Genomic DNA, 13,741 nt, shown 5'->3' on the forward strand with positions numbered 1-13,741 from the left:
AAGTCCGGAGACGAAGCGCCAGTTCAATTTCTGTCAGACTCCTCAACCAGCATAACGCGGCACGAACTCGACTGTCATTTTACGGATGCCCGAAGTCCAGAGTACTTAGGATTGTTCAATCCACTGAAAACTGTCAGAGCATTGCAATGCATGCCAATCAAACCACCGAGGCGTGGCACAGCCTCCCAGAGCTTGCCTGCCTCTCTTCGACTTCAATACGCTCTTCTCTTATAGGCTCAAGATTCTCCTTCTTAATGGACGTTTGACCTCACTGATGGAGGTGAGGTTCCAAGTGCCCAATAACCTGTGTGTGTGAGGAAAGGACTGGACTCGGAAAGCCAGTTGAGCTGTTGTAGCTCACTCTTATGCTGATTGAGGGCTCTGACTGCGGGGGCATGGGTGCCAACCACGAACCTTGACGGTGAGGATCTGATTACTGTGCAGAGCGGCAACTGTGGAGAAGCCTGGCAGACCCTATGGACAGGGCACAGCACCAAAACAACACGACACAAAACGTCACACAGACATTCCACTGGTGGACAAACACAACAAGCATGTACCTAATGCCACCCCGTCCTGGCTCTAAGTCTTGCCTTGTTTGACACAGTAAACAAAATCAGACACGTGAGGCCCCCAAGCCAACCATTTCTTAAAGGGAACGGTCAGCTTGAGAACTCAGGTACACTGGGATCTGTGTACATACACTTAAGATTTCTGGACTCTTACGTACACAATGTTAGTACAGAATGGAGATAACTACAGACTCCGTTATGAACACAACACTGTAATTTCCCTCTACTGATATTCTGTTTACAACTCAGGACATACAATACATGTATCAAATCTTTTTTGGACAACAGTGAACAGAATTTTGCACTCAGATCAGATGTATTCCTCAGAATAAATGCAGTACGCGTCAAAAAATATAGTCTTACCACCCACATATCAAAATTTCTGTCTCCAATCATATGATGATTCTCAGGTCTTTCCTGTTTCAGGAATTCCTGCAGTGGTGGTGGATGGAAATCTGTCTCTTATAACATGTGTATTTCATGTCAGGGGGATTTATGGTCACACTCTGCAGTAATCACTTCTGTCACGTAACTTTTCCAAAAGAACTTGACAGTTCACACACCCCCTTGAAGCAGAAAAGTGGTTTTGAATTCCTTAACCAAGGAAAATGGGCAAAGGATATTTTAAAAGCCTGTACTTTACTAGCTTGTACTAACTTGTGTTCACAGGCGTTATCAACTGGGTAGGTCTGAGAGAGAAATTTTGCCTGTGTTCTTTTTCCGACAACATGTGATATCAGAGCCTTGTATTCCAATTTTCTTCCCATAAAGAATACTTTTACCATACAAAAAATTAAACAACAACCATGATAATATATGGTCTCGAGTGTCTGCAGGATTCCTTCCTATGTTTTCTCCTCCCCACTGCCTTTCCCCTCTTCCCACCCAAATCTACTTCGAGGATATTTCTAGAAAAAGCCAGACATTATCTAGTTTTTAAATTTTATTAGTTTTGGTATATTTTTCCCCTTCTTTCCTCCTTATTAGGGATATATTTTTCTTAAGAGAGACAATAAATTTGTGTTTGTAGTCTGAGACATCTCTTCAGCCCTAATGCCTCTGATCCTTGTCCTTTAGAGCTGGGACTTCTCAGGAAGCAAAGCCGAGGAAATCTTATCCCTTTTGCCAAGTCCTATCTGATAAGGTTATTAAGTGGCTGGGTAGTTTTGAGGTGACCTATATCCTCTTTTTCTTCTCCTCAAGTAAAAGTCCTTTAAACAGAGACTCTCCACAAATTCAGAAATGCTACAAGTTGGAAAACAGATGTGTACAGTTTGCTTTTGTTTTACTATGGAATATGAGTTTAAAATGTTATTAGATGGTAATGCGCCAGCATCTTTCCATCTGAGACTCATTAGCCCTATGTTACACAGTCAGAATTTTATATATAAACCTCGTATTTATGTAACAAAGAACAAAAACAGATACAAACAAGAAGTCTATGAGGGATCAGCATCTTGATTAGTGGCGATAAATCATAGTGTTACTTTAAACGGGATTATCTAACAAAAATAATTTAAAATTAAAACCCTTTTAACAGCACACATGGTAGACCTTACAAATGTTTTGAAATTTGCATGTATAAATAAGTCACTTCTTGCACTCATATCTGAGCATGACCAGTTTGCTGTTTGATCATATTTTCTAAATGCTTACCAAAAAGCATTAAGTTTTAGAACTTAGTTTGGTTTCCAGTGTTAATGAGATCTAAAGAGAGAAGTGGTTAGATAATTCCCATCTCAGACAGATACTTTTTCTCCAACAGAAAATCTCTATTTGAGGAAGCTGATTTTTTTTTTAACATCTTTATTGGAGTATAATTGCTTTACAATGGTGTGTTAGTTTCTGCTTTATAACAAAGTGAATCAGTTATACATATACATATTTCCCATATCTCTTCCCTCTTATATCTCCCTCCCTCCCACCCTCCCTATCCCACCCCTCTAGGTGGTCACAAAGCACCAAGCTGGTCTCCCTGTGCTATGCGGCTGCTTCCCACTAGCTATCTATTTTACGTTTGGTAGTGTATATATGTCCATGCCACTCTCTCACTTTGTCACAGCTTACCCTTCCCCCTCCCCATATCCTCAAGTACATTCTCTAGTAGGTCTGTGTCTTTATTCCTGTCTTATCCCTAGGTTCTTCATGACCTTTTTTTTTTTCATTCTTAGATTCCATATATATATGTGTTACCATACGGTATTTGTTTTTCTCTTTCTGACTTACTTCGCTCTGTATGACAGACTCTAGGTCCATCCACCTCACTACAAATAACTCAGTTTCATTTCTTTTTATGGCTGAGTAGTATTCCACTGTATGTATGTGCCACATCTTCTTTATCCATTCATCTGTTGATGGACACTTAGGTTGCTGAGGAAGCTGATTTTATATTCCTCCATCATCTTAACAGTGGACATGCTACCAATCGGGTGCTTAGAGCAACATTTAAAAGATTTCATCAGTGAGTTAGGCAAAAGGACTTCAGGAGTTTACATGTAACAAAGTAGAAAGGGGACAGGGGGGCAAATTCTCTTAAGTTCTAACAAAAAACCATGGCCTGGGCTGCAATATCCTAGGACTCTGTGCTTTTCAAACTGGGGTAATGTTTGAAAAAAAGCACATGCCAGTGTCCTGGGGAGAGTTTAAAGGCAATAATAAATATGGTACCTCTTCCTTAAGAGTCCATTTTAATGAATGGTGTGTATATATATATATATTTGGCCGCATCATGTGGTATGCAGGATCTTAGTTTCCCAACCAGGGATTGAACCCGTGCCCCTGCAGTGGAAGGGCGGAGTCCTAACCACTGGACTGCCAGGGAATCCCCAATGGTAAGTAATTTGAGACATTTTTATATAAAGCAAACGTTGACATATTTGGGATAGAATGTAAAACTTGCACAAATTTTTTAAAATGTTACCATTTGATGGTGGTAGAGAACCTCATCTCACAGGGGATATCTCCAGGTCACAGAGACACTCAGCTGGTTCCGCTTCCTGCAGAAGGTCTTTGGAGGGTAAGTTTGAAAAGCACTGGTGCTGAGTGCTTGTCTGTATGGCTAGGCTTTGCGTGACTCTAACTGCTAGGCTGCCCTAGCTGTTCACACAGAGAGCGTACTTTTTCATCACCCGTGCCATTCTTCCACAGTATCATTAGTCACAGTCCTTTCTAAATAACTGGAATGGACATATTTCACTTGGTTTCACATCTTGGAAAACTTGCCTGGTACACAGATGGTTTGAGTGGGTGTGGAAAAAAAAAACTGTCTCCAGAAAAACATGGAGAAAGAGCCCAGGAATAAGCTGAAGTACTGAAATAATTTGTACACATTTTCACCCCCAAATATTTTGAGCTCTTAAGAAATTGGATATACAAGCGTGTAAAACTACTTTACAGAACACATTTTCCTGAGCATAAAGACTCAGATAACTTCATGAATCTTCCCCACATTCTGTGAAGTAGGTAACCAACCAGGACCGGTGTTTTGACACCATTACAGGAGGAACTCTATCTCCCTTCATTGCCTTCTAGAAGGAAAGACGCTGGCCTACCCCAAAGGGATGGTGAACAAATAAGTAATTCATAAGAAATGCTGCTAACTACTTGGAAGCCATAAATTCAAGATACTATTGTCATTTTTATTGTGTACTCAGAAATGATGAGTGTTACATGATTACATTATAGTGAGAAAATTTTGGGTTTTGTCAAGAATATTCAATAAGGCAATGATAGAGCCAGAAACTTAATCCAGGAATTCTGATTCCAGACTTTGTCATCATGAAGTTTTGTGTTTATAATTTCTCTCTACTTGTTTTATAGTTTAAGTATTAGAAAGCTTAAAAATTGACGAATATACAACAATATTTAAGAAGTATTTACTGAGTCCCTTCTGTGCAGTCTTCACTGTGCTAGGCCCTGGGGATTGAATGGAAAGGACCCTAAGCTCACTGGGTTTAATGTGTGGCGGGGAAATAGGGAAAAATAAGCAGCCAGTAATGATAGGAAGTAATAATCATTACAATGGAGGAATGGAGGGGCTGCAAAAGAAATAAAACGTGCACCTAATGCAAGGTTTGGGCAGCCATGGAAGACTCCCCAGCCAGGTGAAAGAGGGGATGGGGGATGGCAAGGCAATAGTAAAATCAAAGACAGAATGACCATTTAGGAAGATGTCACAGTAGTCTAGTTGAGGGACTGTGTCCTAGAACTAGAGGAAAAACTGATAGTTTCGTGTGATATTAAGGAAGTAGAATCCATAGGACTTGTAGCTTGGCTGGGAACATAAGGGAGAAAGGGGAGCAGAGGATGGTCCTAGGTCTCTAGGTTGAGCAACTGAAGGATGGTAGAGGGAACACTAGAAGTAAGAGGGTTTTCTGGGGCATGCAGGTGGTTTCAGATGATGAGTTCAGTTAGCTTGCTGAATTTGAGGTGTATATGGCCAGCCAAGGGGCAGACACTATTTTATACGTGCATATAAAATAGTCAGGAGAGAGGTGGGAATCACAAGTCATAGGGCTATGTGGGGTCACCTAGGGAGGCTGTAGAGAGAACAGACCTAGGAAGGAACCCTTGGAAAGACTTTGATTTAAGGGATGAGCAGAGGAAGAGGTAACTACAAATAGGATTAATAAAAAGTGGTTGTAGAAACAGGAGGAATGTGAACTCTCCTAACAAAGATTCTGTACAGGCAAATGACTCAAAGTGGTAGACACACTTGACTTCACTGTTTACTGCATCATTAATTACGCTGAATAAATGCACATAAATGACCCATAGTAAGAACAGGCTAACAATGGCCAATATCACTGATGATGGATGCTTACTAGTAAGCACAAGGGAGTGTCCGTGAGGTTGTAGAGGTCTGGAGGAAAAAATAAACAATTATTTTAATTATAAAGGTGGTCAAGGGGCCCCCATAGCAAATCATATTGGAAGAAAAGATATGTGTTATGCTGAGAAATGAGAATCCCTGAGTTTCTCCATAATGTAAACAGTATCATAATTCTGTTTACCCAAAACATATCATGCATTGCGACACAACCATTATAGTGGGTATGTGTGCAGCATAAATAAAGACAAATATTCCTAGAAGTTGATAAAATGATTTCTAGCTAAGAGAGACCAGATGGGGAAATATTATAATAGGTAGCAAAAATATTTAGGTAAAAGAATAACTAGTTTAACAGCAGGAACTCTTAGAAGGCTAACTAAGGAAAAAAATTAAAAGAAAGAAATTTGCTGCTAAATCATTCCATATTGCAGTAGATGGCATAATCTGTCTGAATAGAAAAATCAACCATATGAAGCTAAACAGCGAAAAGAATCCTTTGAACAACCAAATAATATGAGCCCTGGAGCCTGTGAAAATCAGTATTTATAGCTGGCTGAAAAAGACTGTCTTATGATAATTATGGAAAGAACTAGCTTTCTGTAGTTAAATTAAATATTTGGCTCAAAAAGTTAATTTTTCCTTTTTATAGATACTCCAAGTTCCATGCTATTGTGTTCTATCATAAATGTTAACCCTAGTCACTCCAGGAATTATCTTTTATATGTATATGATAAATGTGAATTTACAAATTACTTAGAAGAGAAAGAGAACAACGCAATCTCTACATTGACAAAGTCATGTCATTAAATACTATAGCCACTGAAATGCTATGTAAGCAAAGACAAACTGCAAAGGATCTATAAACAAGCAGAAAGATGGCAGAAAAACTTCAACACTGGTAGAGGTAAAGAATAAGCAAAACCACCTGAAGTACACATACTGAGACAGGATCTCCTTGCTATGATCTAAGAAGGGATTCCAGGGGGTGTTGTGTTTCCCGAGGGCATACGGCTAAGAAACACCAACAAAAGATAAGACGTCATTAAAAGAGGTAGGATTCCCGAAGAAGGACTGCCCCAGCCCAAGGGAACCAGAGAATGCAGTGTAGATGTGGGAAACAGGGAAGAAAACAAAAGAGCCTCACAGTCTGGAAAATAGTGCAAAATTAAAATTATGTCAATTTTATTTATATAAACTTTGCTATCATTGAATCAGTCCTGTGTTAGCGTTTCTTAATAATAATAAGATAATAAATAATGATGATGATGGTAATGATAGTAGTGGAGACTCATATGATACTTACTATGTGTCGGGTATTAGTTCTAAGAGCTTTAGCTCTTTTACTCCTCACAACAACCATTTGACAGATGAGGAATTGGAGGCACAAAGAGGTTATGGGTTTTCCCACCTAAGTATAGGAGCAGAGCCAAGATTCACACCCCAGCCATCTGCTGCAGAGTCTACCCTCTTAGCCACTATACGTCCCATAAATCCTTCACAGTCTCTGAATTGCATTCCCATTTATTCATTCATTTATTCAAGAAGAATTTATACTACTATAAGAATTATGCTTACTATAAAAAAGGCAATATTTGGACACTGAGATTAGAAAGCCTTTCCCCAGGCTTCATGGAGCTTAGAGTACAATGAAGTCATGCAGACATTAAACGGGCAATTATGAATATGGCTGGGATCTCTTTTCATATAAGTGTCTATGCTCTTTTTCCCTTATAGTTCTCCATTTCCTTTGTCCCTCAATCAAGCTCTTGGTTGGCCATCTGCTATTGCGTCAGGAGAGGTACGAAGAGGCAGGGTGGAAAAGAAAACTTGTTTGCCAACATTGCTAGAAATCAAAAATATCTAGGAAGATATTCCCCCAAACTGGAAGAGAGGAAGGAGAACTGTGGTCCTCAAGAGCAGAGGGGGCCTAAGCCCTGCTTCCCCACAGCACTTCCAGGAAGGCAACAATACCTCAAAGAAGAAATGGCTATGTGACTTATCTAGATGCACAGGACCAGGGGCAGCCTTGCAAAAGATTTCCCTGTCTGAAGCATGGCACAGAAACAGCAGAGTCCCCCATGCCCCAGTGATGCAGCACTGACACGCTGTTTCTGAAGGGCCTTGCAGGTTAGCTGGGCCACGCTGCCTTCTCAGCAGCAAACTGTGTGGACCGACAGGAGAAGACAAGGTGCCTCTCAATTCTCACCCCCAGACCTTCTGATGCCATAAGACCGCAGAAAAGTGAGTCTGTCCAAAAGGAGGAAGAAAGTGTGGAAATCTCAAGAAGACTGATGTTTGTTGTTTAGCCAACAAGTGGAGGAGATGTAGGTTCAGAAATCAAATTGTTATAGAAAATTAAGTCATTAAGATGACTAAGAAATTAATATTTCTTAATCATCTGAGGTTTTGGATGAGAATCATACCCTCGAAGTGAATATGATGACTGTTAGCAAAACAAAAGCTATGAGAATGCAAAGAAAGGGGACCTAACTGAGGTCAGCTGGTCAGGGAGGACTTCCCAGGGAAGTGATGTTGAAGTTGAGACCTGCATAATGAAGTACCCTGTAGTGCCTGGCCACTCTCCAAGGGCTCTGCTGCCTTCCTTCCTGACAGTATCAGCAAGATGAATATTGGAACCAAAGAGAAAGTATATTTTTCTTTTCCAAAGATATGCTGAATCTACACTTAGAATACAAAGATTAGGTCGTGTTCTAGGTGTTCCCTTGAGATCTAGACCCTGTTCTCCACTTGAGAAGGTTAGGATAAGGGCAATGGCAAGGACTATGGGTGTGGGATTCCTGTAGGAGGTTAGATTGATGAGATCAAGAGAGATTATACTAAAACATCCATTCCTTCATCTAACAAGTGACTCTTAAATATGCCAAATATAGTGAAAGAAGCTGTAAGTGTTTAAATCTAGTAGGGAAGGGAGGTTATCACATGATTTTCAATTCAAATGGAAAATATACTAAATTAGTGCTAGTTAGGGGAGCAGGCAGTATGCTTTTTAAGCACATTCTGACTGGGGAATGGAGTTGTGCCTCTGTAGAGGTGGGATTTGAGGTGGGTGAAGAAGGATGAAAAGGACGATGCTATTTGAGGTGCGGTGTGGACTTGGGGCCTCTGGAAGAAGGTATTCCAGTCTGAAGTATACTGAGCAAAAAGGAGGAAGGTATACTTGGAAATTGCTGGTAAGTTGAGTTTAGTTGGGGTGAAGCAGTTTTTAGGTAAGAGCCTAGAAAAGTTGATAGGGTATATATATGGCAAGTCTTCAAAAAGGCTTTAAAGGGGGAAGTTGTGGGAAACCACGAAGGTGTTTATAAAATGAACGTGCCATGCCATACGTGCATTTGAGGAAGACAACCCTGGCCAAATTATGATGAACAGATTAAAAATCAAGATGTAGTCCATGATCCTTTATCTGCAATTCCAAAATCGAAAGTCCCTGAAAACAAAACAATTCTTCATAAGTTTAACTAAAGATTTTTCTAACTTTGCAGCAAACCCATTTGGTGGCAAAAACTTACTTGAACAGATGTGAGGCTATTTCTGCTCACGAATAATCCTGCTTAGTGTGAACATGCATGTATTTCACAGCAGAAATTAATGGTTTAATTACAGAGTGCCTCAGGCCTCTTTAAGGGTGTCAGACAATGCCTGGTGTATCAACAATATGAACTTTCTAATACCTAAAAACTCTAAATTCTGAAACACATTTGACTCTGAGGGTTTCAAGGAAGGATTGTAAGCTTGTTCCAAAATTGATGACAAAGATCCATTTAACAGAATTAAAGATTGTAAGAAGAGTAGTAAGTTTTGAAGTTAAGGCAATGAATTTAGTTTTGAAAAATACAACTTGTTAATATAGGCTAGACTGGCAAATAGCCTGTCTAAATAGATGCTAATCTGAATTATATATTATAATTTATACCAGTTTACAGTAATTAAAAATAAATTTCCATCTATGATTTCAATTTTATATATTAATCAGAACTAGCCTGATCAATTGTTATCTAGTATCTTTAATTAATTGCTTTAATGAATAAATAAGCACATTACAGTTAGCATATAGGTTTTGCAAGTAAATGCAAAAACAGACCCGTGAAAATTTTTGATCTTTTAGGAAATTAAAAAAAAAAAAATACAGAGATCTTGTTTAGAACATCAATTTGATTACCAAACACTGCATAATAATTTGCTTAACAATCCCAGCCCTTTAAAAAATAAATCATGCAAAAGCTTTAATTCCACCCATCTGATTTTCATGCAATTTGCATGAAAATTCTGAATTATTTAATAAAATATTAATAATGTTTTAATTCTCCAGGAATTTTCCCTCAAAGATGGTACAGTATCATGATAACATACAGGACAATAATATTCTGCACCTATACTTCTGTTGAAACCAAGGGGTGCTTTCTAGCTGAGGTTGCCAGGTCAAGGGCTCACCTCAACTTGCATATACCCTATCCACTTTCTGGAAGAAAACAGTCTACATTTGAGAGAGGAGGCACAGTAAGATCAGGAAAGAACAGTGCCAAGCAAATAGAAGATTCATTTGCTGACAGGGCATCTTACACTGAAGGAAAAATCGGCATTTGTCCTATGAGAAAAACTCAACGTTTTTGCATTCTTCATTCTGGGAGAAAAGGAAAAGTGTTCTGTTATTCCCTAGAGACTCTATTTAGTGTCTGGCTTAATGGGTATTTGCTAAACTTCCTTTGTATGATATTAAATTGAGTTGACTCTAAAATTCCTTGGGCATGCTTCCTGGATGGCAGCGTCTTTTCTTCTTCCCTCAGAAGAGGCAGATGGCTAGAAACCAGCGTATAAAAGAGCTGGTGAGAGTCCCATGGGGCTCAGCTATAACAAGTGGACAGCTATCCTTGTATTTCCTAATCCACCTCTGAAGTTCACCCTCCCCCACAAATAAATTTGAGCCCACAGCTAACACTTGATAGCCCTCTGGGATAATGGAACTATTCATAAATGACCTTAGCAACAAAAGGATAATGGCGTAGCTGGAAGAGTTCACCAGAGAGTACTGTTACTTGTAGTAGTATCACTCAAGGTACGTTCCTCTACTAGTTAACTAGTCCTATTCTCTAATATCCCCCTTTAGTCTACGTCCTAAATTTTAGTGTTTTCCCAGGGTCTGTTCAACTACTCAAAACTAAAATAGTCTGTGTCTTGAAAGCATCCCTGAAATTTGCATGTTTCCATATGGACCTAAAATACTGAATGCGATTTAGGACATCTGAATGCCCTATAATTATATTTATATTTGATGTTACTTGTTGAACACGGAGTAAATGCAAATGGCTCTAAGGACCAGGCAGATAACATAAATAAGGGAGCAGGTTTAAGACAAAAGGAAGTGGGGATGTTTGGCTGAATAGGAGTCAAGCTGGGGCTAAAAGGCAATAAGGAGGACTTAACTGATTTTGCCACGGGGGAAGGCCTACCTAGTACTGCTACATCTTCACATGCTCCAAGAGAAGCCAGAAATCTGAGGGTTTTCTTTTTTTTTTTTTAACAAATGCTTCAGATTTTAAACATTTGCTACCAATTCAAATTTACTTTAAAACATTTTATAGTCCAAACAAAAATACATTTGGGGGGAGGAGCTGGGCCACAGAGTACTAGTTAAAGATCTCTGATCTAGTGTTTCTGAATGTTGAATCAGAAACGAGCCAAGTGTGGAAGGGCTTTGCTTCAGAAAGGAAGTAATTCAGTTAGTCCCTTGCAGGAACTTTATTTTGTTGTATTAACATTTGAAGAAAGGGCTAGATGTTCTCATTGTATCAATCACATGTTGTAATTCAGACCACTGGTTCTTAAATCAAAAAACTTTCAAAATATACAGGACCTCTAGGAGGAAGAAGAGAACAAGGTGTAATTCCTTTTTGAAAAGGAAGTGATGGATACACTGTTGTAGTGATATAACACTCCACAGTGATGGATCCGTTTGGGAGGAGTCCGATGATTTGAGCTCCTCATGAAAGAGGCTGTTGTAATCTATGCGAGAGTTACGGTTTCTTTGGCAATCTCAGAATTTCCCGACTTCTGTGAAATTAAGTCTAAACTTTTTAATGATATGGATATTAGAAATCATAATATGAACTTTCTCCTTTTTAGTTTTCATTTCCTGGCTGTGGTTGGTGATGATGTTATTTAATGAAATGCGATACATTTTTAACATTAAGTTGTGATATACTATGATGTTTATTATATCTACTCTTTTTTTTTTTTTTTTTGCGTCACGTGGGCCTCTCACTGCTGTGGCCTCTCCCGCCGCGGAGCACAGGCTCTGGACGCGCAGGCTCAGCGGCCATGGCCCTCGGGCCCAGCCTCTCCGCGGCACGTGGGATCCTCCCAGACCGAGGCACGAACCCGTGTCCCCTGCATCGGCAGGCGGACTCTCAACCACTGTGCCACCAGGGAAGCCCTATTACATCTACTCTTTAAAAGTGATATTTATGTGCACCTATAATTTACTTGAAATAACTACACTGATAATATTCAAACTCTTTTTTTTACCTCAAATTTCCTTTTACACCTTCCAATTTCAAATATTTAGATGATAATAAGCCAGCCAAAAATGTTAAGAGTAAAGATCAACTTGTCTTGGAGAGTTACTGAAAATGCCTGCTCAAAATAAGCTGTAGCTGCAGTTTCTGATGGGGTCGATTGTCTCTTTATTTAAAAGTACTTAATATGTCATGTATCAAAGGAACTTGCCACATATAACAGAAGCAAGATTGTTTTCCCTATGATTACAAGAATTATTTCAAAGTGTAACATCGCCTTTTAACTTAGTAAACATTAAATGAAATGCTTGCCTTATTTACCGGTAAATAAAAAAAGAATGAACAGTGAATAACTGTATTCTGTGTTTGAACACGTGAAATGATGGTATTAAACATAAGTAAAACCAAGGAAAATATTTCTCTGGTGTCTTAAAAGATAAAAGTAATAGCCCAGTTTCCCAAATAAAAACATATTTCATAGGTCTTATTTTAATTCAATGAGTCTACAGTTTCAGTACCCATAAGGACCAGAGTTTACATTTTAAAAACCAGGTGGCATCTGGTATACTCAGATAAGTTACCAGTTCTTCCACCTCATCAGCTACAACTTTTATGATTCCCATATGTGGCTAAAGAATTACAAGATGTATGCCTATCATATCATTATTGAAATTGAATTACTTACTTATTTACACATAAGGCACTGTCAACTATTCTCCTTGGGTGATGTGGAATATTAGCAATTACGGAACACAAAGTAAGGAAGAATAATTTACCATTTTCCAGCTCCTTACATTACCTACAGTTGAGCTGAAGCTTCATAAACATTTGTCCATTTGTACAATTCTCCATGTTTCTTGACTTGTGAAATGTTTGGGAAAATTATTAAATGTTGGGGAAATGGCGTGAAACAAATATGATTGAGAAAAAAATTATTTTCAAAGGAATTGCTAGAGTCAACTTTTGTACAAGGAATCATTAACCAATTTGTGAATTATTAGGCCTTTAATTTCCCTTCCACTCTCTTATTCTTTGTTGGATTTCCTTTGTTATGACTATCATAATTAGATGTAAGGAAGGAAAGGGAAAAGGAAGTGAAAGTCAAACTAAGGATTAATATAGAAGAGTGGCATGGAACAGTAAAGTCTGGGTCAGGAGCACTAAGGCCCGCTGAATCTGGGGGAAAATGCTGAGAGCAAGAAGAACATTTGCCGTTAGAATCGGAAAGAGAAGGAGAATCAAAGAATAGGCCTTCTTTTTCCCCCTTTGGCCAACTGGGAGTAAATTGTTAATAACTGACAGAAGAAATCAACAGCATCCAGTTTCTATTTAGTTTCTAATTCTCTGTTAAACGAGACAAATACAGACACTCGGATTAAAAAATGGCACAAACAGGGCTTCCCTGGTGGCGCAGTGGTTGGGGGTCCGCCTGCCGATGCAGGGGACGCGGGTTCGTGCCCCGGTCCGGGAGGATCCCACATGTCGCGGAGCGGCTGGGCCCGTGAGCCATGGCCGCTGAGCCTGCGCGTCCGGAGCCTGTGCTTCACAATGGGAGAGGCCACATCAATGAGAGGCCCGCGTACCGCAAAAAAAAAAAAAAAAAAAAAAAAAAAAAAAAAAAAAAAAGGCACAAACATTGGTAGTATAAAATGCCAAGAAAAGTAAAGAGACTATAAACGAAAACCTTGGGAGTCTAAATTAGTCTGAAGAAATGACTTTTAAAATACAAAGCATTTGCCAAAAAAATTACCAAACCATTCAAATTATTTTTCAGGAACTGTAGAAAGTAAGAGAAGTCATAGAAGAAA

The 13,741-nt window shown here is 39.1% G+C and overlaps 1 protein-coding gene across 1 annotated transcript in view; it reads right to left on the reverse strand.

The window, feature by feature from the left end:
• Nucleotides 1–13,741, reverse strand: part of COL25A1 (collagen type XXV alpha 1 chain) — a 452,466-nt gene that overhangs the window by 112,754 nt on the left and 325,971 nt on the right. The window contains exon 8 of the mRNA XM_060147387.1: nt 415–474. Within this exon, the coding sequence (XP_060003370.1) occupies nt 415–474 (60 nt within the window). The remainder of the gene's footprint in view (nt 1–414; nt 475–13,741) is intronic.

Source organism: Lagenorhynchus albirostris, chromosome 4 (assembly GCF_949774975.1).
Source record: "Lagenorhynchus albirostris chromosome 4, mLagAlb1.1, whole genome shotgun sequence".
Taxonomy (NCBI): domain Eukaryota; kingdom Metazoa; phylum Chordata; class Mammalia; order Artiodactyla; family Delphinidae; genus Lagenorhynchus; species Lagenorhynchus albirostris.